The sequence below is a fragment of the Mauremys mutica genome, chromosome 18 (genome assembly GCF_020497125.1).
Source record: "Mauremys mutica isolate MM-2020 ecotype Southern chromosome 18, ASM2049712v1, whole genome shotgun sequence".
In the NCBI taxonomy this organism is placed as follows: Eukaryota; Metazoa; Chordata; order Testudines; family Geoemydidae; genus Mauremys; species Mauremys mutica.
The window spans coordinates 1,495,792-1,519,591 of record NC_059089.1 but is presented as its reverse complement, the minus strand read 5'-3'; the positions used below and the strand labels follow the sequence as shown (position 1 = coordinate 1,519,591).

At 51.0% G+C, this 23,800-nt stretch overlaps 1 protein-coding gene and 1 non-coding gene across 2 annotated transcripts in view; both read right to left on the bottom strand.

Moving 5' to 3' along the window:
• LOC123352651 (zinc finger protein 436-like) overlaps window positions 1-21,010 on the bottom strand; it is a gene marked incomplete at its 3' end in the record, with an annotated part of 49,199 nt that extends 28,189 nt beyond the window's left edge. The window contains exons 1-2 of the mRNA XM_044993087.1: window positions 20,998-21,010; window positions 18,134-18,500 (exon numbers count right to left, since the gene is read on the bottom strand). Of these exons, the coding sequence (XP_044849022.1) occupies window positions 18,134-18,500; window positions 20,998-21,010 (380 nt within the window). The remainder of the gene's footprint in view (window positions 1-18,133; window positions 18,501-20,997) is intronic.
• On the bottom strand, window positions 9,779-9,851 carry TRNAF-GAA. Its single transcript has one exon. It is a non-coding gene; the product is annotated as a tRNA-Phe (tRNA).
• Window positions 21,011-23,800: the final 2,790 nt, after the last annotated feature.

Genomic DNA, 23,800 nt, shown 5'->3' with positions numbered 1-23,800 from the left:
TTATCTTTCTTTATATAACAATTAGATAGAAATTTGCTGACAGAAGCATTTCTAAGTTATTTTCTGCAGAAAAACCTACAGTTTTCCAGGTACCTCAGTAGCCCCTGGAATCACAGTTAAAGTTGCCCCCTCCCCAAAATCTGAAATGGCCCCTGATGAGCCAGGAGTGGCCACAGGGCTGCAGGGTATCTGGGGCTCCAGCAAGATGCAGCCCCCGTGTGAGAGCGCAAAGCCCATCTTGAGCTGCAGGCAGCGCGCCAGGCACCACAGGCCACAGCACCAGTGTAGGAGTAAGGGTGGGAATGGCAGCCAATGATTTTAGTTTACCGTTCATTTATTGTGTGGTGTTATAATTAACTAACAAATTATGTCACATGGAATCACTGTGTGCTAAATAGAGAATCGATTGTTCGGTCTGTAGCGAGAATAATCACGTATTAGGTATCTACGTAAATAGGGTTAACACGCAAGGCCTGTAGGCTGAGACCTGCAAGATTTTAGCTTCGCTATTTTAGGCCTTGGAGCTAAGAAATGCTGACAGAAGTAAATGGCCGAGGAAAAACCCGATGCCCTAAGATGATGGGAAAAGAGGTACCAAGTGGGAACAGGGTGAACAATTAGCCAGAAGATTAATTTTAAATAAAAAAATTTCTGTAAAGGCCCCTCTGTTTCCAAATGTGCCTTAACCACAGGACACAGGTTGTGCGTCAATGCTAATGAGGTATAATCAGAATCACGTTATAAAAAGGGGGTGCCCAGAGCGGGAAAATTGAGCTCCCTGTGGGAAATTCCTGCAGGAACCATCCCTCTACTGATGATCAATCCATGAGAGACACATCAGACCCTAATACTATTGTCAGGATGTGAGTGGAACTAGAGGTGTAACTTTTGCACAAGTCTTTATAGAATTTCTGTGCGCTTGGGGCGTCATAACCTTAACTGTAACTTTAATAAAACTTGTAAAACCGACTAGACCTTGTGCTTGTGAATGTCTGTGTGGTCACTTCCCTTGGTCTTTGCGTGTTCCTAAAGACTGTACATTTGAAGCAAGTAGCAGAGGCGACTTTCACTCTGTTAAGCTTGAAACTGTCGCCACCAGAGCCGACCCCGTGGTGGTGTAATGCCACATTACAAACTGCACTTTACATAAAATAAAAGGCTGCACAATACACCACACACCAGGCCACCCTCACTTCTGCGCTGCTGCTGGCGGTGGCATGGCTTTCAGAGCTGGGCGCTCGGCCAGCAGCCGCTGCTGTGAGGCCGCCCTGCCAGTGCTGAATTTGTGCCAGGGCTGAGCTCTGGTGCCTCTTTCAATACAAATTAGGCCCTAGAGGGAGGCATCGGGGTCTGGACATGATGGTGGGGAGCCCGTGGGGGCCAGAGGGGATGGGGGGCACCAAAATACAAGTTCACCCAGGGCACCATTTTCTCTAAGGCCAGCCCTGGAGCTGGGTATGGGGGAGGGGCACATCCCCTAAGGCCGCGGTTCTCAGCTAGGGGTCCCTGGACCTCTGGGGGGCTGCAAGCAGGTTTCAGGGGGGCCTCCAAGCAGGGCCCGTGTCAGAGTCGCTTGGGCCCAGGGCAGAAAGCCCAAACCTCCCTGCCTGGGCTGAAGCCTGGGGCCATGAGCCCTGCCCACCAGGGGCTGAAGCCAAAGCTTGAGCAATTAGCTTTGAGGGGGGGGCCTGTCACATGGGGCCCCAGGCAACTGCCCTGGTTGCCGCCCCCTAACGCCAGCCCTGGCTTTTATATGCAGAGAACCAGGCACATGCAGGGCCGTGGAGTTTTTATAGCACGTTGGGGGCCTTAGAAAGAAAAAGGTTAAGAACCCCCCCCAAAGCCTCCCTGGTGGGTGCCCCTCACATCTCTCAGCAGCCGCTGGTTAATCAGGTCGGGCTCCAGCCCTGGGAGTCTGGTCTGTTTTCCTAGCCCCACCTAGGGGGGTTGTTTCCTGTCCCACAAATTAGAGCATTTCCACCTTCTAACCCCGTGGGTCTGTTCCTAGAATGGAAGCCACATATTGAACAAGTCCCAACATGTTTGCTACACCCTGGCCTCCTCCCATTCTCCCCCCGTGAATGTTTTGGCTACTCCAACCTCCAAGCCAGACTGCCCAAGCCTCCCTCCTCCGGTGTATTTGCTGTTCCTCTCCCTCCAGCAGGAATCCACCAGCAAACCCCCGATAATCCCTACCTGAACTGGCTCCACTGCAGCCATTTCCCTTCCCTGTCCCATAAGAGGATGGGATGAGCTGGAGCGAAACACGGACGTCATCCTGCAGCCTGGCAGGGCGAGAAGGGCAGTTGTGGAGGTTTCAGAACAGGCTTTAGTTCATGTCACATCACGATTCCCCCGGGATCTTTCCCTGCAGAGACACAGCCTAGGTTCTGCCATGCTGGGAACATGCTCCAGCTCTTTACTGCAGGGGAGACCTGGCCCCTCCTGCCAGGCTAAGCCCACAGGGAGATTTTTCAGCCTCCCCAGTAATAAAGTCTCTGAACAAATGCTGGAAAGGAGCAGAACCAAAGGGGCTGGGCAGGCCCCATAGGGACACTGGCTCCTCCCTTCCCCTCCTGTGCGGCCATGTCCTGTCGCTGGCAGAGATCAGCCCCCCCATCTTCCCCCCAGAGGCAGCCGTGTCTGCGGGCTCCCCCAGCCAGCACCTACTAACCAGCACCCACGCTGGGGGAGTGACACAGGACAGCAAATTCCACCTACCCAAGGACAAATTGCTGCAGATAAACGGGCTGGGTTCACATCCCAAAGCTGAGGAGCATTTAAGAATTACGGAGAAAATAGGGAAAATGAGAGACTAGAGAGTCAATAACTTTAGGGAAAACGAGGGAATCTCCTGGGGTTTTCTAGCCACATGTGGGGAGGGGAGAGAAAAGGGGAAGAACTAGAGAGAATTGTTCTCAGGTTTTGAGACAGAAAGAAATGGCACAAACAGGAAAAGGATGCAAGTGGCTCACCCCTGTGACCATAGGCGTGTGCAGCACATTTCATTAGGGTGTGCACCCAGGGAGCCCCGCCCTAGCCCCACCCCATCCACTGCCTCCCACTTCCTGCCCCCTGGCTGCCCCCCTCAGAACCCCCAACCCCCCCTGCTCCTTGTCCCCTGACTGCCCCCTCCTGGGACCCCCCCCACTGTAACTGCCTCCCTAGGACCCTATCCCCTACCTGTCCCCCTGACCCTTATTCACACCCCTGCCCCCAGACAGACCCCCGGGATTCCCACGCCCCATCCAACTGCTCCCCGCCCCTGACAGGACCCCCAGAACTCCCGACCCATCCAACTCCCTCTGCTCCCTGCCTGCCCCGACCCCGCTCTACCCCTCCCAGGCACCCCCCAAACCCTCAACCCATCCAACCCCCCTGCTCCTTGTCCCCTGACCGCCCCCTCCAGAGACCCCCCCACGCTCTAATCACCCCCCCAACTATCCAACCCCCCTCCCCACCTCCTGACAGCTCTGTCTAGTGGCTGCTTCCACCCACACACTCAAAGTGGCAGAGGAGATTCCCTCTCCTTCGGGGGGAAGGTTGCCTAGTGGTTAAGGCTTAGGTGTTCTGGGTTTGAGTCTCTGCTCTGCCACAGACTCCCTGCTTAGCCTGGGGAAAGTCACTTCACCTCCTTGTGCCCTAGATCCCGCCTGCCCAATGGGGCCAACACTGACCCTGCCTCCTGGGCTAAATCCATCCATGGCTGGGTGATGGGGGCGGGGAGGGGGAATGGAGATACCAACATGGGGAGAGTTGGGCTGAATTTCTCCACAGCCGGAGAGGGGGAGCCAGCTCCACAGGGGGGATGGGGCGAGAGGGGCTCAGGCCAGCTCCACACAGAGGGGGGTCAGGGCTTCAGCCCTGCAACGTCTGCCCTAAGGTGGCTGGGGCTCCCGAGCCGGGGACTTCAGCCCCACATCTTCTGCCAGGGTCCGGGATTCTCCTCCCTGCCCCAGGGTGGCTCCTCTCCCCCTCCCCCCTCAGCTCGGCTCCTCTCCCCCCCCCCCACACTGCAGCTTCTGCCGGTATCTGGAGCTTCTCCCCCAGCCCAGCCGGGCTCCCCGGGGCTCCCGCCGCTGCTGTGGCCGGAGCCGAGCCTGGCGGGCAGGGAGCAGCGATTCACGCGGGGGCCCTGGCAGAGCCCCCAGCCTGAGCGGGGCGGGGCAGCCCCAGGGGAGCGGGGGAGGCTCTGCTGCTGCTGGCCCCGCCCCCCCACCGACCCCTGGGGCTGTTTGGGGGGGCTCACTCAGCCCCCCAGGAGCAGGGGGGAGCAGCGGAGTGGAGCCTGCCCAGCAAACAGCTGATCGCAGCTGCGCCCAGGCGGCCCCCGGGGAAAAGCTCAGCGGAGGAGGCGCCACAAGCTGCCGGCAGCGGGTCATTCCCAGGGGGGCCGAGCACCCACCTGCAGCCGCCGCAGCCTCCTCCCCCGGAGCCCCCACGGGAGGGGGGAGCAGCCTCCCCAGCCGGGGCTCAGGGCATTGGGGTGCCGGGGCTCCCCCCATGCGCACACCTGGGCCCGGGACACTCACACACACACTCTGCCCCGGGGCTCCCCTGGTGCCCAGAGACCGATCAACCCCCCCGCCTGCCCCGCCGCCCTTCCCCGCCTGCAGCTCCGGCCTCTCCCCTCCCGCCCTGCCAGCCGCACCCAGGGGAACCCCGGGCCCCAGGCTCCGTCCCCACCTGGAGCCCAGCGGGGCCGGGGGCAGCTCCTGCTGCAGCTGAGAACAGCGGCTCCGCTCCGGCCCGGGTGGCTCCAGCGCTGCCGGCAGCACGTGGCCACCAGGGAGCAGCTGCTGAGCCCGGGCTCCTGCCTCACAATGTGCCAGAGCCCCGCCCCCAGGAGCTGCCCCGCCCCTGGGCTGTGCCAGAGCCCCGCCCCCCAGGAGCTGCCCCGCCCCCGGGCTGTGCCAGAGCCCCGCCCTCAGGAGCTGCCCCACCCCCAGGCTGTGCCAGAGCCCCGCCCCCAGGAGCTGCCCCGCCCCCGGGCTGTGCCAGAGCCCCGCCCCCATGAGCTGCCGCGCCCCCGGGCTGTGCCAGAGCCCCACCCCCAGGAGCTGCCCCACCCCCAGTGTGTGCCAGAGCCCCACCCCCAGGAGCTGCCCCCCCCATCTGGGATTTGTTCTCCTGCCTCCTTCTTCCCAGCACCCCCCGGTCCCAGCTGCTCCCTTCCTGTGTCTGCAAACACCCTCCCCGGGCGGGCTGCAGCGCTCGCTGGGGCTGTCTCCAGTGGCTGAAGTTGCCTCCATCTCTGATCACCTGAAGGGGGCGGGACAAAGAGAGGAGATGGGCCCAGGGTGTGAAAGCAGAATCAGGGGGCAGGGAAAGAAGGACTGTTTTACAAGGTGGGTTTTTTGCAAGGGGGGGGGTGATCCAGATGGAGTCAGAAGCAGTTGGGCAGCAGAGGCTCAGGGAAATTGGGGGGAACCCCCTGGGTGTCCCAGTGTTGTCCAGGGATCGTACAGCACCTTGCACAATATGGGGTCCCAGAGCCGTAACTAGCTATTTTTACACCAAAAGCAAGAATATAAAATTGGGCCCCTGCTGTGCCACCCAGCCCCCTTGAAACACCTCCCCAGCGCCACCCATCCCTGTGGAAACAACCCCCCCCCACAGTGCCGCCCGCCCCGCAGAAACCAACCCTCCTTCCCCAGCGCCGCCCCCCCGAAACAGCTGTGGGCCGAAAAGGAAGGTTTGGAGGAGGGAGAAGAAACCGCCCCCATAGGGTGACCAGATCTCACCATCACACCCCTCTTCACCCCCCAGCCCCCCGCTGGCCTGCTGCATCTCCTGCTAGTCAGTCTCCCACCCACCACTCCCCTCCTTTCACCTCCTCCCTCCTCTGCCAGAAACCCCCCTGCCCACCCCTAGAGCCCCTGCTGGCTCACTGCTCACCTCTGTGCCCACCTGCCACTCGCCCACCTGCTCCCCACTTGCCCCCTCACCCCCCCCAGTATAAAGCCTCATTCAAACACCCGGGGGGGGGGGTCACTATATCACTGCACACAGCAGTCAATCAGTGCAATACCAAAAATTAAACTACTGAATATGGCACCCCCTCTCCAGCCACCGACGTTTTGGACTAGAAAGCTTTGGCCCAGACATCCCCTTCAGAAGACATACCCAGACTGGCTGAGGGATACTGGTGTGACCTCACCTGGCAGCCCCCAAAGAAGGAATTGGGGGAACTAAATGGACAGGGCCCCTCTCTAGCTGAAGCCTGGCAAGGGAGGTACGTGGATCCCACTAGAATTTAAAATGAAAAGTAAGGGAGGGGAGGCTCTACTGGACCTGGACAGTTCTAGATACAGTACCAAGCACGTAGGAGGATTTCCACTCTTGAGCCGTGGAAGCAGAAATTGACTTTTCCTTTCCAGTTTTAGTTAATGTTCAGAAAGGGAATCTAGCACCTGCCTTCCAGATCTGAACACCTCAACATTCAGGAGTGCTCCAGCTCAGTTTGGGCAGCTGTTACTTCATTTCTCCCAAATCAAATATGCTGATCCACTGTCATTTGCTGTAGAAAAAGTAGGATAAAATTGAGCAAGAAATGCTTCCCAGGGGTTATTAGGACTGGAATTGCAATTTTCAACAGCCATTTCCATTTTGTTTGTTTTTGTTTTATTTGTTTAAAAGGAAGACAGTGATATTGCATTGGCAAATTCCCCAGAGAAAGAAAGAGTGGAACAAAAGAATAATAAAGGCACCTCAACTTTTCCTCATTTATGGAGGACAGTCTTATAATATGCATCCAGATCTCCTCCAATCACACAAGCTGAAAATTGTTCCACTTTACTGCCGCTCTGTAACCATATGGGAACCAATCCTGTCTGTGTTCTGTGCACATCCAAAATCCCTGCTGAATGACCCGCCCTGGAGGGGCAAGTTACCAGTGACCCAGGGCTGGGGTGGAAGGAGAGTGCAGGGGTGTGTGTGTGTGGGGAGAGCCCAGGGCTGGGGTGACAGGGGGTGTGGGTGGAGGGGGCAGAGCCCAGGGCTGGGGTGGCAGGGGGGGTGTCGGTGGGGGAGCAGTGGGGGGCAAAGGGTGGAGCCAAGAGCTGGGGCAGCATGGGGTATGTGGGGGGGAGAGCCCAGGGCTGGGGTGGCAGGGAGGTGCAGGGGGGAGGCCAGGGCTGGGGTGGGGGCAGCCAAAAAATTTTTTTGCTTGGGACTGTAAAAAACCTAGAGCCGGCCCTGCCTCCACGCACTGTGAGGTAGGTAGGAGCGGATCATTATTATCCCTACTCGAAAGAGGGAGAAGCTAAGGCTGAGAAAGGAGAATTGACTTGTCTGAGGTCACACGGCCAGTCAGGGGCAGAGTTGGGAATAGGACCCAAGAGCCCTGATTTTCAAACTCGCCATCGGATCTTGAATTTCAGACACTGAATGACCTGAATAAAGTGCTCTCAGATGAGCTCCAGACCAACAACAGTGCACAGGAATTATTCAGCAAGTATTTGAGGAGAACTGCAACGTTAGAGAGAATCATGAACTGCTCAGAGACCATTAATGGAGAGAAGCAGCAAAATTCATCAAACACAGAACTGGTTCTGACTTATTTCCTTGGTCTTGAAAGAGAACAACAAGGACCTGAGTCTCCTCCCTGTCAATAACCCCCTGCTTAGCCAATCAGGGTAGAGACTGAGGACGGGAGGCTGAGGGTTCTCACCAGAGAGCCCAAAGGATGGCCCAGGTCACTGGTGGGGGATCACTGCCCAAGCACTATTTCAGACCCACATTTTTGAGTGGACCTCCCACAGTGGGAGCTGCAGAGCAATCCCCCGCCACACACACACACACACACACACACAGGTGGTAGTGGGAGGGGAACAGGAGAAAGGACAAAAGAAGCAAGAGACGAAGAGAAAGGAGGGAGGGATGGATGGAGGAAAAGGTGAAACAAAAAGCACAAACCCCAATGTCTCCAGTGATTCTAAGGGACAAAATCCCACGTGCGGAATAAAATTCTGCCTCCTTAAGCTCGTGTTTTCCATGCCTAGAATTCAACTCTCACCAGATGGATCAGACTGAACCGGTTTCAAACCTCCAGGAGGCTCTTACCTTCTAAACAGGGACGGCTGTTGTCTAGTAAAATCACTAAAAGGGAAGGAGGAAACTCGAAAGAGGTTCCTCCTGGTGCTCACGTCCGTGAACCCAAATACTCTCTCAGTCCTCAAAGAGAGACCTGGAGAAGGAGACTTGCTGAAGCAAAGCCACAGGGGTCTCTGAGGTTTCCCTGGCCCCTCGCCCCTGTCCTGCCTGGCTGATGTCAGCATCTCTCTGTGAGGTCACCACCTCCCCACCACCTTGGACCAATAGTCTGAGGTCCTGCCAAAGGCCTTTGTGATGTCACTGCCGCACCCCTCCCTTGCTGGGCTAATGTTCTGCCCCTGGCCAGGCACTTTGCAGGTTTCAGCTACTCCCTGTGGATCACCCCACTCGAGGAGCGTTCGTTCTAGGCAGCAAGCCGGCTAGACAGGAAAACATCAGACGCTGCTCCCAATGCTACACTCGGTTTTTCAGAAATTAGTTGACTTTATGGCCAGAAGAGACCATTAGAGCATCTAATCTGACCCCCTGCATATTACAGGCCTCCTGTATGACACAAGAGCTACTTTTGGGGCAAACACATTCCAGAAAGGCATCTAGTCTTCATGAAATGACATCAAGAGATGGAGAATCCACCACTTTCCTTGGTAGCTTGTTCTTGTGGTGAATCATCCTCACTGTTGAATATTTGTGCCTTAATTGTAATATGAATTTGTCTCTTTTCACCTTCCAGCCACTGGGTCTTGTTATGCCTTTCTCTGCTCGATTCAAGAGCCCTTTAATACCCAATCTTTTCTCTCCATTAAGGCACTTCAACACTTCAATGAAGTCACCTTTCAATCTTCTTTTGATCAGCTAAACAGGTTGAGCTCTTTCAATAGCTCACTAGAAGGCATTTTTCTCCAGCTCTCAGAACATTTGGTGGCTCTTTGCTGCCCCAAACTCTAATTTCACAACATCTTTTTCAAACGAGGGCACCGAAACTGGAGGCTATTCCAGTATCAGTCTCACTGATGCCGTGTCACCTCCTGTGATGTTATTGACATAATCTGTAACTGTATAGATCACCGTTGCGACCGCTGCTCTATATTTGCAGCCAATATTGTATAAAGGTTGTTGTGTAAGGGGTCTATGGAGAGGTTCTGATTGGCTGATTATAATGATGCTATCTCTAGATGTGTATCATTTTTGTAGTTGACGTTATGAATTTTGGTTCTATGCTGCCCGTATTTCACACTTGTGCTCTGCTTCTGGGAAACACCCCAGACAAGTTGGTGTCAGTTCTGCCTAGCCGTCTTGATGCAGGTTAGGAAAATGTGATAACCACTACACTACAGAAACTCCATTACAGTGCACTGCCCTGCCCTGCCCTCAAATTCCCTGCACTTTGGTGGTGCTCACCCTGGCACACACTGATGGGTGAACCTGGAGAAACTGGCAGCAGCTCTCTGATGGGTCAGCTGGAAGAGCAGAGGACTGGAGCCAGGGATCAGGAAGTCGTCCTTACATCACCCTTGTGACTCTAACTTGAGGGGGAGCTTCTTTTTCTTCCCCTTGCTGAGAAGCAGCAAGAGAAGAAAGAAAGGTCCGGTGGGCCAACTGGGTGCAGAAGCCCATGCTGCCTTTTCCTGCAGTGAAGCCCAAAATGAGGGACTTGCATTGAGTAAAGGCAGTGCTGGGCTTCCAGGAAAGAGCCCACTGCTGCATGAAGAGGGATAAAACAGTCTGCTGAAGCCTGGGATTGAACCAGGGATCTTTAGATCTTCAGTCTAATGCTCTCCCAACTGAGCTACTTCAGCACCTGCAGAGGGCCTTTTTGGGCTGCCTTTCCTCACCTTGAAGTTTATTCTCCATAAACCATCTCTCCAATCAACAATGGCCAAAGCAAGATGGACATCGCTCGCTATTTTAGCACTTGGAAACGTCATCAACTAGTCTCTGGATCTCTCGAATGCTGCACTTCAGTTCATGGGGGAAAGGCGAGAGAAGCGACCTTTGAACACAGGGCCTGGGGTTAACATCCTAACGCTGTCTGTCTCCGACTGTAACACTATTTAATACTGGCCCACCCTGTGCTGGTGAGGGCTCCATTTCTAGATGTTAGTACATTTCAGTTACTGTCAAAATTAAAAGTTTCTATATGCTTAAAAGAAATGATTTTTTAATTTGCTTATATATGGCATGAATAAATACACATTTACATATCCTAGCATGAACATTTGTCTTATATGATAGAGAAAATCATGCATCCAGATTGTGCATCGAAATCATGAAATGAGCTACAAATGCAATAAAAATACGGTATTCAATGGTTTAACATATGGAGCGGGGCTGGGGGGCACTGAAGACACGTCTTGTCTGGGATGCCACTTGGTCTAGGGGAGGCCCTGTCAGGGAGAACAGGAGTTAGTCTCACACGCTTATTTCCAGGCTGTAATCTGTGGGCGCCCTGCTCTGGGGGAGGGATCGCGGTAGCCCAGACTCAGGGCTGGAACAGGCCCCGGATTGAGGGGGTGGCTGCAGGGTTTGCAGCGCTCTGATGTCTCAGACAATGTGTCTCCCCAAAGCCTCAGATCTGCGTCCCCAGAAGGCTCCTGCGCTGCCTCCGCTCCTCTCACAGTCTATAGCAAGGAGCAGCAGCAAGGGTCAGGGATGAGCCATAGGCACTAGGTGGGGGGCAGAGGCTTCAGGAGGAAACCCAGCCCCCAGAGCAGAGGGGGATAGGAGGCTTTTTCTCTCTCCTTAGCCACGGGCTATAGCTCCGAGAGCTCTGTGAAATGCCTCCCCGCCCACAGCCTGGGGAAGGGGAAGGAGTCTCAGGTTCTAGCTCGATTTGGAGGAGGATCCCTGGACCCTAGAACCACTCGCTGCCCTTTCCCGGAGAAACCTGTGATGCCCAGAACGGGTCTGAGATAAATGCTGACAGGAGTCAGGAATTGCTCCCCTGGAATAGCAGCAGGACTGGGCAGCTGGAAATCTCCCCAAAGGAGCTGAAGCCTTGGCGGGTCAGACATAGATGCCCCAGGTACTGCATGGTGGGGCTTAGGTTTGTTTCTGGACAAGAGCAGTGAGAGTTTTATTGCCTCAACATTTCAGTAGAAAAATTCAGACCCAAAGTGTGTGTGGTGGGGAGGTCGATAGCGGTTTCTTTGGGTTTGATTTAGTTTGTTTTCTCATTCTCATTGTAAAAGCCTTTGATGATTTTGATGGGAACAATGTTTGTGGAAGGCCAAGGACAAGTAAGAAAAGTTAAAAATCTGCGTTGGAGTGAGGGGGTGTGTGTGGGCCAGGGCAGGGGTGGAGATTTTCATGGGGAGGGGGTTAGGGGGTAAACGAGAGGCTTTTGCAGGAACACAGGGGGATGTTTTGCAGTTTAACCTCCCCACTTTCCTGTGCTGCTGCCCAGCTCCGACCCCACTGACACCCCTGTGACGAAGTGGGAATTTTCCGGATGTTTTGTTTGCATCTTGTGTGTACCTCAGTTTCCCCTATTTGTTGCACGATTATCTAGGTTAAAGGTCCAAAATGTGGGGTGCACCCTGCCAGGGGGAATGGAGTAACATTCAGGGGGATGCAGCTGGGCCCGGGCCAGCCCCCATGGGGGTGCGGAGGGGGAGCCACCCAGCTCCACTCTTGGCTCCAGCCCCAGCTCTGGCCCCTGCCTCAGCCCCCTTACCCCTGTCTGTGTCCCTTCCCCCTTAGCTGCGGCCCCACTCACAGCCACGACTCAGGGGGAGCATGGACGGGGGGGGGGGCATGACCCTGAAGTGTTTTGGGATCACGGATCTCGGTGGTGGGACAAGGGGGTTAAATCTTGGCAGAGACCCCCAAAGGGCAGGTGTGGCTGCTGTCGAGCTGCCTGGGCCCAGACAATGGCCACAAATTCTGTCTCCTAGCAACCGATGGCCGGGGCGCACCTGCTGCAAGAGGCCAGCTGGCCGGGAGGAGTCAGAGAACAAAGAACGAGCTGGAGGCCAGGTGAGCAGGTTGCCAGGAAAACAGGACAAAGGACAGACGAGGGGCAAAGGGCCTGGCTGAGTCGGGCTGTTGGGAGCAAGGAGTCTGCTGGGTTGGGGACTCGAGGGGAGAGCCCAGGCTCTGAGTTCGGGATCTCCCCAAGATGGACGTTGCTGAATCTTCCTGCTTCCTGTGCAAACACAGAACTTTCCCAGGCTGGATCCCAGACCCCTAACAAACCTTCTGTTGTACAGCGCTGGCGGAGAGTCACTGGGGACTGTGGAAGTTGGGGGTGCAGGACTCCCCTTCGGGGAGGATGAGGCTTTCCGAGATGTCCGATTCAGGTGGACTCACTGCAGGAAGCTCCTGGTGTGGAACAGGGGGGCTGAAAGGTCCAAGGTCAGTCTCAGGAGGGGCTGAAGCCAAGGAGGCTTCCCCCAGTGAGAGCGTCCCCTGGGGGGGTCACACTGACGAGGCTCCTGCCTGGGTTTGACTCCGAGCTGTTCCAGAGCACGGAGCCTGTGTGCCCGTCACAGCCCCCCAGCATGTGACCTACAGGCTCCACTCTGGCAAAGCTCCCTGTAAATCAGAGACAAACTCCCCCCTTCTCCCAGTTACTCTCCCCTGCACAGAACCCAGAGCAGCTCCTGCCTCGCTGGGTCTCCTGCCAGCCACAGCTGGCCAAGGAGCTGCCCGAGCCTTTCCCCTGTGTCCCTGTGCAGGGGCAGTGTCAGTTCCGACCTCACGAGTACAGTGGTGACTCTCCCTGCCTGTCACGGGGGGGATGAGGGCTTGATTCCCTGAGGAGAAAGCTGGGATTGTGACACCCGTGTATGTCTGCAGTGCAATTAAACCCCACAGCTGGCCCAGGCCGGCTGACTCGGGCTTGCCAGGCTCGGGATCCAGGGGCTGGAGCCCGACCACTGGGACCCTCCCGCCTCGCTAGGTTCAGTGGCCGATATACTGAAGATGAGTTGGTAAGTGGGGAATGTGCACTGGGTGCTGCCACTGGACAGACACTTCCCAGCAGAAGACCCACCCAGTGAATGTGATCTACTCTAAAAACATGTGATGAAGGAAAGTCAGCCTGGGTCTCTGGATTTATCATCTCGCAACGACTCAATTCAACTTGCTCAGGTTAGAAAGAATTTTTTTTTTTTATTGTGAGCCTGAAAATTGCTGCCGGTGTGAAAGTCAGAGCTGGATTATTTCACGCTCACGCACCCTTATCACTATTGAAGGAGTAAAGGAACGTGCAAACCAATGAAGCCTTAACATGTCATTTGCATCCTCAAGCCTGTCCCTGTGGCAGGATCTCAAGGACAGACAGAAATGTTACCCGGTGTCAGGAGGAGAGAGGAAAGCACTTCCCCTCGTGTATTTCCCCAAGCTGTTGTGCAAGGCAGCAGAGGTGCTTTAGGGCATTTTCTGTCACTGATTTTTTTCATGTTGGTGTGGGAGGAAAGACTTAGACCTGCCCACTTTTTGAACGTGTGAATGTGAAGTGACCAAGTGGTGAGTTAACAATGATGCTGTTGCACAGGATTTGATTGGAACCAGAAAACAAAAAGCCCTTAAAGTGGAACTCTTGGGTGAATAGAATGAGCTGATTTGTATTCAACCTTGGAAGGCAATAGACTGTTACATTGGGCAGAACAGCCTGGTTTGGTTTGGTTGGTTCATGGGTTGGCTGCTTTCCCTGATAAATTGCAGAGGGTTCAGAGAAGAGCCACAGGAATGATTACAGGCTTGAGCAGGGAGAGGAGTTTAAAAAGAAACTGAACCTTCCCTGCTCCTGCCAGCTGTGACTGCTGAGGATATTTTCCTTCTCTACTCCAGAGTCTCCCTTCTGCCAGATTCTCAGCAAGTCAGGCCCCTCTGCAGTCTATGGCAGACTCACAATGTAAGAGTGCAGCTGCTGTAGCACCTTGACTGACCACGGGCTAAATCCTGCAGCCCTGGCAGCCCAGGATAACCTCCCACTGGTGGTGATGGGAATTTAGCCTTTGTAACGAACTGCTGGTACCTGAGCTCTCAGATGTGAATTAAACTGGGGGCAGACACAGCTCTGTCCAAACAAGTGAAGGATGTAAGTGAAAGAGCAAAGCTGGCCCTGGGGAGCTGCTGCAGTCCCGTAACCACAGCTGGGAGGGAACAGAGGGAAAACACCTGGAGCAGCACCGAGAAAAGGAAGTTTGTCAGTGAGATCAGTAGCAATAAATGTGAAGTGAAGGAGTGCTTTCTCCTCTGTGCCGACAGGTTTGAATTGTGTTACTTTACTATGAGATAAAACTTCAAAAGATCCTGCTCTAATTTCAGGAGGGGTCTGTAACCATAATCAGTCTCTGTAGAAGTGGGACTTTCAAAATTCCCAAGGAATTTAAGGGGTGGGATTCACGGTTGGTCACCTGAGGTCAGTGCAGTAGAGTTCAAATGGAAGACCAGAGAGGCGAGAACAGGGATTGTGGGACACCTCCCGGAGCCCAATCACAGCGCTGGAATTGACCAGGGTGTCTACACTGGCACCATGGTGCTGCAGCCCCGCCGCAGAAGCTGTACGCCTCTCGTTGGGGTGTTTTTTACAGCGCTGCAACTGCGCAGTTTCTGTGCACTAAGTGGCTTGGCAGTGTGCACACCTCAGACGTTACAACACAGAACCAGTGACTCTTCTGCTTTACTGTGCAGAAACTTGCCAGTGTAGACAAGGCCGTCAATGGCTTACATAACGCAAACCTGGTCATACTGGGTCAGACCAATGGTCCATCTAGCCCAGTGTGCTGCCTGAGAGTGACCAGTGCCAGATGCGTCAGAGGGAATGAACAGAACAGTCTTACTGGCCTGCAAGATGAGGCTCTTTTACCCTTACCTTTAACTTCATTGTTGTCATTCCTACTTATCCTATCTCACCACAACTCCCCCAAGGTCTCTGGGCAAATCAGGTGTGAACCACTCCCGTGATACAGGCCTGTTCCAATCCAACTGAATTGAGGCAGTCTTTGGGCCAATGTCAGTTTGGAAAAGGCCCACTTACCCCTGCAGGCTTCTGAAAGCATCTGTTGCTGTGAACAGCATGGAGTGCGGATGTGTGAACCCCAAAGACATCAAACATGAAAGAAACACAAGGCCAGTGCTGAGGAGGTTTCCAGAGCCAGGCCTGCGGGTTAAACAGCTGTGCTCAACAGGAAAAGGGGCCTCCGCACCTATAAAAACAACTGGTTGCAAAAACAAAGCAAAAAATTAAATAAATTTAAAAAAAAAATGTAAAAAACCAACCCAGAAAAGCTCCCAGCAGACACCCATCACCATTTTGGATTTTGACATCTCCTGCCTGGTTTGACGTCTTTGCTTGGCAAACAAGAGACCTGGGAAATTCTGTGGCTGTTACCCTCGAACTGGGTAAAAGGTTACACCTTTTGTCTTGAGTAATTTTCCTCCTAGTAGAAGATTTATTTTAAAAGGTATCAAAGTAAATTCCATTTGAAATAGAAATAACTACAGTCTATCCTGGGTCTCTATTCTCGCACATGCTATTTGTCTCACCTATTCCCCCACTCTAATTCCTGTGGAGTGAGGGTTTAATTTCAGGATTAGCCACCATTTCTGATATAGTAGGAGGGGGCAGGGAGAGAACTAGAAGAAAACCTGAATTATATTGTAACACTGAAAGTTATCACAGAATCAGCCTCTTACTTTACACTAATTAACTTCCTGTTTAATTTCATTGTTGCTGGTAACAATTTATTCAAAGATTACAAAATATAAACCCATAGGGCAGTTTTCTCTTAATTCCCATTTCCACCCAGTGAGCTCTGTGTGAAGTCACATTCTACAATAACCTAGGAGCCTTCCATTTCTGTGAGTTCATTTCTCCCTGGGGCTTCTCCCGTAAGTGTGGGTGGAAGGGGTCTCACACAACGTGGGAAGGCTGCATCATGAGAAAAACCACCTGTGCTCCATTTTCACACTTTCTAATCTTTCAAAATTGCAGGAAGCAGGGAAATGATACTAATGCTTAAGACTCAAGAGCAAAACTAAGAGCCCAAACCACAGACTCTGGACTCAGCATTCAAGTATCCTGCAGTCTGAACTTGGAATCTGATACATTCCCTCATTGGCTACCATCATTTGCCCAGCAGGGAAGTGCTTCTTGTCCAACAAGGCAGCCAGATTGGAACCCACAGGCATGGAATGGCTCTGAAGGAATCAGCTGTTTCTCTCTGTGCTTCATGAAACTTTGGATCCAAATGGTAAAAGACAGTTGTTCCCAATTTAATAGTGGCGTCCTTTAGGAATGTGCCAGTTAACTAGCAGCAAAGAATCCTGTGGCACCTTATAGACTAACAGACGTTTTGGAGCATGAGCATGCATCTGACGAAGTGGGTATTCACCCACGAAAGCTCATGCTCCAAAACGTCTGTTAGTCTATAAGGTGCCACAGGATTCTTTGCTGCTTTTACAGATCCAGACTAACACGGCTACCCCTCTGATACTTGACACCAGTTAACTAGGGAGCAGCATTCTAAAAATAGTTTACCTGGGCCACAGGTCACCATAGCTTCCATCTCTGGGATGAAAATCAACCACTCGTACCTGCGATTTCTACCTGAGTTCTTGACAAATCTCTGACCTCACTTAGAGTAATTTTACACTTCTCTGGTGTAGAATTCTTCACCAGCCACACAACAGATCAGTAGCGATAGTGAGGTACAACTCCCCCAACTATGCTCTTTTATTTCTTTAATCTGGAGGCACAGATTTAAATTAGGGACTAAATTCAGTATCCCTGTAAGACACCAAAAGTCATATATATATTAAAAATAGGTATCTTTCTGCAGCTATAGCACATTCAACACTCATTTCATTTTCTACACATTTGCAGCACGTCCCAGGGGTGAGCTGAAGACAAATGTCATTTCCATTTTTCCTATCCCTACCTACATAGGGATTGTATTTCCCAAATAATAGGCAATATGCACCTAATTACAAAGGAGATCTCTTCAGAAGCGACCTCCTGCAGGGCCTGGGCCACAACTGCTTTGGTAGTGAAATACATGGGTATTTTGCTTAGTTCCAAATCAGTCACTAGGGAATCCTCTTCCCAGCCCTTTAGAAAAAATACTGACCTAACCAATTGAACAAATGGGGGATTGGAATGGTGATGGGGAATAAGGGAATCCCTCTGTCTTACCCTAACTACGTCTCTTGCTACAGCGGGTGAAATGACATTTTCCCCTATCTCTGCCCTCTTCCTGCTCTTTGATATAGTTCAATATATTTTAAGTGCGGAAAATGATCATAAAAATATCTGCTCTGCAGCACAACCCGAAGCAACATCAGAGCAACTGGGGAAAAAATTGTTTCTGAAGGGAGAACATGATGACTAACAATTGCTGTGAAATGGGGGAACAGTATAACCGGGATGCTCAGGGTTTGTTTAGACTAGGAAAAGTGATGGAGTTTAGGTCAGGTCAAGGGAAAGCTAATGCCAACCCCTGCACCTGGGCTGCATCTGCTCTACAACTAAAATTGTCTTTTTACACCAAGATCACTAACTTGAGCAGCCAACACCACGTACAGCCCTAGAGGATGTCAGGCACAGGTAGTTTTAGCCTCCGTGTAGGTTGTTGGGAATCAAATCTCTCTCTCCCACCTGGAGCTGATGCACATTCCTGACTGGAGGGACACATACTCCGACGACTCAAAGGAAAGCAGTTGATAGAAAAAAAATGACAGGACTGACCCCAAAGAAGGGTGAGCTGCAAAAGGCAGAAGCAGGCAACTCATATGGGGAACTCAGAGACCACAGTGAAAATGGTGCAAAGATCACTATGTGAGAATTAGCAAATGTGATCTTTTTAAAAAAAAAATCTTTGGCCTGCACTAGTTAAGGGATTTGTTACAGTTCTCTCTCATGTGGAATTTCTGATGTCTAATAAGGTTTGAGCTCTGATTGAAGCTTTTCCCACACTCAGTACATGTGTAGGGCGTCTCCCTGGTGTGGATTCTCTGATGTCTGATAAGGGCTGAGCTCCGACTGAAGCTTTTCCCGCACTCACAGCACGTGTAGGGTCTCTCTCCTGTGTGGATTCGCTGATGAGAGTTGAGGGCTGAACTATCAACGAACCATTTCCCACACTCAGAGCATCCATAAGGTCTCTCTCCAGTGTGGATTCTCTGATGTGTGATAAGGGTGCAGCTCTGATTGAAGCTTTTCCCACACTCAGAGCACGTGTAGGGTCTCTCTCCTGTGTGAATTCGCTGATGTGAGATAAGGGATGAACTATCAATGAACTGTTTCCCGCACTCAGAGCATCCATAAGGTCTCTCTCCAGTGTGGGTTCTACGATGTGTGGTAAGGTATGAGTTCCGACTGAAGCTTTTCGCACACTCATGGCATGTGTAGCGTGTCTCTTCCAAGTTGATTCTTTCACATGTAATAAGGTTTGAGTAGCTACTGAAGTTCTCCTCTGGCCTGTACTGAGTCTCACAGGCTTTTGCTTTTTCTGGGAGTGCACAACTCCCGGAAACATTCCCTTTGGATCTTCCTGATAACATCCCATGTGGTTCTACTTGCTCAGCATCTTCCTGTTGGGGTTTCTCCTCCTCATTCTCTCTCACCTTCCCATCACCTGATGGGAGACAGAGAGAATCCAGACACAGATCACTCCCTGCACCTGAGAGAAAGGAAATATCAGTGAGAGGAATGGAAAAAGGGGGGAACAAACCAAAATATGTGGAGGAGAGATCAGTCCTATCAGGAGATGATTTTCCCCAAACCCTTCCCCAGAGGAGAGAGGAAGGGATCAGTTTTGATCCACATCTCACCAGAACGCTCAGGGGAAAGCGAGATGGGGAGGGACCTGCTGCTAGTTGTCAGTCAGAATAGGTGGGAAGCCATGAGTGACATCTGCCATAATGATTGCACATCTGCAGGGAACAATCCTGAACTTGGAGAGCTCACAGGGTCTTTGTAGGGCATCCCAAATGTTTCCTGCATTCCCACACAGTTTTTGAGTTGATTTAACCAAGTCCTCACCTGGGAAGGCAGCTCTTGGAAGCACTTCTTTCTCAGAGCCCTGGAGGTCCGGGACCCACGGCTCTTCCCCTCGTTCCAGCTGCGAGATCACATCAGGTTTGGAAATTGGAAACCCTACTGCAGGCAAAGAAAACAAGGGAGGTCAGTGGAATTTGTGGGATACTTGTCACAAAGAATAGTCCATGGTTTTAACCCCAGCTCATTTTTAAGCAGTAACATCCCAAGGCCAGCTTCCTTGGCTCCAAGTGGAAGGAGAGTTGTTATTATAAATCATATTCATTACCTTAGTGCCTAAGGACCAACTAACAGTGGGTCTCCGTTGTGCTAGGCACAGTACAAACCCAGAATAGTAGCTGGCCCATGCCCTGAAGAATTTACCATCTAAATAGACAAGAGAGACACAGAATGGGGGAAGGGGTAGACCCCACTGTTAGAATAGAGATATTCAGGCCTGCCTGTAAAGCTGTATGCTTTAAGAACTTACGAGTATTTTTATCACTTAGCTAGTTACAGGAGTATGAAAACAAAGAATCAAAATCTCAGTCTGCCTGTGTCTGGGCCTTCTCTCACTAGGATAGTCTGAGGCCTTGTTCTTAGGCTAAGGCCTTTGGCTAAGCAGCAGGGGCAGCCATAAGCTGGGAAGCGAAGCGTCACATCCTCACATCCCAAACCAGTTACACTGAAATAAGGTGCTATTGGGCTGTTAGGAAGATGATCTTGTCCTGATAGTGCCCATTGCCACCAGATATAGTTAAAGAAAACTTAGTTTGACAGCAGCCTGTCTGGCAAGAAATCCCTTATCAATGGTTGTGGTTGTGAAACCCTCATTTTTGTATTGTTCTATCTTTATGGTGCCCACTTCTCTGTTGTTAATCTATCTGGTTCTTTAATTGTTTCTACTGCTGTATAATTAATTTTGCTAGGTGTAAGTTAATTAGGGTGGTGGGATATAATTGGTTAGAGAAGTATGTTAGGATTGATTAGCTAAATTTCAGTAAATTGATTGGTTAAGGTATAGCTGAGAATACTACTATATAAACTGGGACAAATAGGAGGGGGAAGAGAAATTGGAATCATGTTTGTTAAGGGGGGGGAAGGGGAACAGAGGCACAGGCAAGGCTCTGCGGCATCAGAACCGGGCAGGGGCACACGTGGTAAATGGTCTGTGGTGTCAGAGCTGGGCAGGGGCACGCGGGGTAAACGGTCTGTGGTGTCAGAGCTGGGAAGGGGAATGTGACAGGTTGGGTCACAGAAACCCCCTTGGAACTGCCACTTGATGTGCTGAGACGACCTCTGAGCCCATTTTCCCTGCCAGCTTGGGACTCCAGTGCCCTGTCTCTCTGAGCAGGACACACCCAGCCTGCTGCAACACAGACCCAGGTCCGAACAACATCTCCCAAAAGCTGCAGACTCAACTGAAAACAGTTTAAGAAGTGCTCCTCTCTCCAGCACCCTTCTGGTCTTTTGCTGCTTGCTGTCTGCGTGACAAGAACCAGGGAAGTGGGAGGGTGAAGGGAAAACCCTCTAACAAATGGACATGACCTGATAACCAAAAGGTGAGCCTTAGAGGAAGGTTTTAATACACTTTGGAATGGATCAGGGATTCCCATGAGGACTGAGAGGGAGCGATGGTAAACACGCATTTAGATCCTTTTCTTGTTTTATATCTTTTCCCCATAAGGCTGAACCTCTGGCACTGTCATGGATCCATAGGATCTGTGCAATGCCCTGGCTTTTAAACAGTCCTTGGGAGGTGCCCCTTGAGTGCACTAGACCCCCAAGGGCTCCCACTCTTCCACAAGGACAGGCCACTTCGCTTCAACACCTGAGAATGAGCCACTTCCTCGGTGCCCTTCCTGCACACTCCTCTCCACTTCTTCCTATTACTCTCAGCCAGCACCACCTGCCGGCACCTTGGGAGATTCTTGTGTTCCCTCTTCACCTCTCACTACCTTGTCCCCCCATGCTGCTTCTTAGCTCTAGCCCTGCACACACCCTCCCCATGTCCTGGCACCCCAGAATTATCTACTCCCCCCTTCTCCTCCCCTCCCACAGCTCTGTTCTCCCTTCATCCGTGGGGTCCTGAATGGAAACATTATAAGCTCTCCTATCAAAATAGGAGCTCATCTGACTGTCACACAAGCCATGCATGAGTCATACACCTATTTACTCAATTTAGAATTCTACAGGTGGCGTATTTTCCTCTTAAAATGAGAAAAAGGCATGAAAGCGACAGTTATTAATGTAGAGATATTAATGTAGCCAATAAGGATACATTAAATGCAATTTTAAAATGACTGACGGCACCAAAAAGTCACACGTCCAAAAATGATACTAGTGGGTGGGAGATAAGGGAAAAAAAGGGGGGCAAGGAAACTTGTCAAAACTTGGATGATGAATAAAGTTATTACTACTCAGGTTCTTCAGAGACCCCCACAGCTTCTAATAACCCAGGGGACAGGACTCCTTACCCAGGGAGGTCACCGTCTCATAGTTCTCCTGCATGACATCCCTGTAGAGGGCTCTCTGAGTGGGGTCCAGCAGAGCCCCCTCTTCTGTGGTGAAATACACAGCCACCTCCTCGAAGGTCACCGGCCCCCTGAAAGAGCAAGAGTCCAACACTCAGTACCTGCTGCCCCACTCACAATCCCACTATTCACGGAACAGCAGCACCAAGTAAATGGAAGCTCTGGGAGGCACATGTTAACAGAGTCCCACCCCACCTTGCCTAGAGCAGCCAGGAGGCATCAGAGGGTAGAAAGAGAGAACCTTTGTGTCTCCCAGCTGACAGACGGAGGCAGGGTCTTCACATTTATCACATACCTACTAGCCAGAGCTTGATATAGGAGATGGGGCAGTCTCTGGACCCTGCTGGTGTCTCCCTGGTAGGAATCCCAACACTCTCCAAATAAAATGTATGGAAGAAAGGGGAAGTCAATAGTAAAGAATACAAGTTAGATCAATGACCAATTAATGAAAATAAGAAGGAAGTTTTTAAAAAGTATATTAAGTTCAAAATTAATCCCTAACAATGGTAGTGGCAAATTACTAGATGGAAATGGCAGAATTATCAAAATAATGCAGAAGAGGTAAAAGTGTTCAATAAATATTTCTCTCCTGGATTTGGAGAAAAACGGATGATGTAACTCATATAAGACGTTGACGACGACAGTCTTTCCATCCCAACAATAACTCACGAGGATGTTAAACAGCAGCTATTACAGTCAGGCATGTTTAAATAAGCAGGTCCAGATAACTTGTATCCAAGAGTTTTGAAAGACCTGGTGGAGGAGCGTGGAGGACTGTTAATGTTGATTTTAATTAGGACTTGGAACACTGGGGAAATTCCAGAATACTGGACTAAAGCTAATGCTGTGCCAATATTAAAAAGTGTAAAAGAGATGACCCAGCTAATTACAAGAGTGTTAGTCTGATACTGGGCAAGATAATAGAGCAGTGAATATGGCTTTAATTAATAAAGAATGAAAGGAGGGTAATATAATTAGTACCAATTAACAAAGGTTCAGACACAACAGATCCAATCAAACTAACGGGATATCCTTATTGCATGAGATCAAAAGTTTGGTTGCAACTAATAGTATTGATGTAATATACCTAGACTTCTGTAAGTTCAGCACAACATTTTGACTAGAAAACTAGAAAGACACAAAATAAACACAACATACATTAAATAGATTAAAAACTATGATTGTAAATGGGGAACCACGGTCGAGAAGATTTCTTTCTAGGGGGTTCCCACAAGGATTGGTTCTTCGCCCTGTGCTATTTAACATTCTTATCAATGACATCGAAGAGAATATAAAATCATCACTGATAAAGTTTGCAGTTGCCACAAAGATCGGGGTTGGTGGTAACTAATGAAGTGTCAGTAGGTTCAGGTTCCAGCAGTGGGAGTCTGGGAAGTTTTCCCAGTCCTGGCTAGAGGGTTATTTCCTGTTCTACAAAGAGGGGAAGTTCCATTCCCAACTTCTGTGCCTTGAAATTAGGCCCTGACACTACACGCCACATTCAGCATAGTGGTATGATTATCAAATGATTAGGACATGATTATGATGCATTTTGTGCAAGACGCATCATATGTTCAGTGTCTTTGGAAAAGTTATGATTTGCTGAATATGATTGTCCTATTTGTGTGCACGTATCATGTTTGTATCTGAAGTTATGGATATTGACTCTGTATCTGTATTTCAAATGTGCTTACTCTGGGTAACATTCACAACGAGCCTTTCAGGTACAACAAAGAAGCCAGAAAGTGTTCATGGCTCATCAACAAAGACAATGGACCGTGGAAGAGCTTAGCCTTCCTGTGAATGTTTCAGCCAGCCTATGAGTCATAGAATCATAGAATCTCAGGGTTGGAAGGGACCTCAGGAGGTCATCTAGTCCAACCACCTGCTCACAGCAGGACCAAACCCAACTAAATCATCCCAGCCAGGTCTTTGTCAAGCCTGACCTTAAAAACCTCTAAGGAAGGAGATTCCACTACCTCCCTAGGTAACCCATTCCAGTTCTTCACTACCCTACTAGTGAAAAAGTTTTTCCTAATGTCCAACCTAAACCTCCCCCTCTGCAACTTGAGACCATTACTCCTTGTTCTGTCATCTTCTACCACTGAGAACAGTCTAGATCCATCCTCTTTGGAACCCCCTTTCAGGTAGCTGAAAGCAGCTATCAAATCCCCCCTTATTCTTCTCTTCTGCAGACTAAACAATCCCAGTTCCCTCAGCCTCTCCT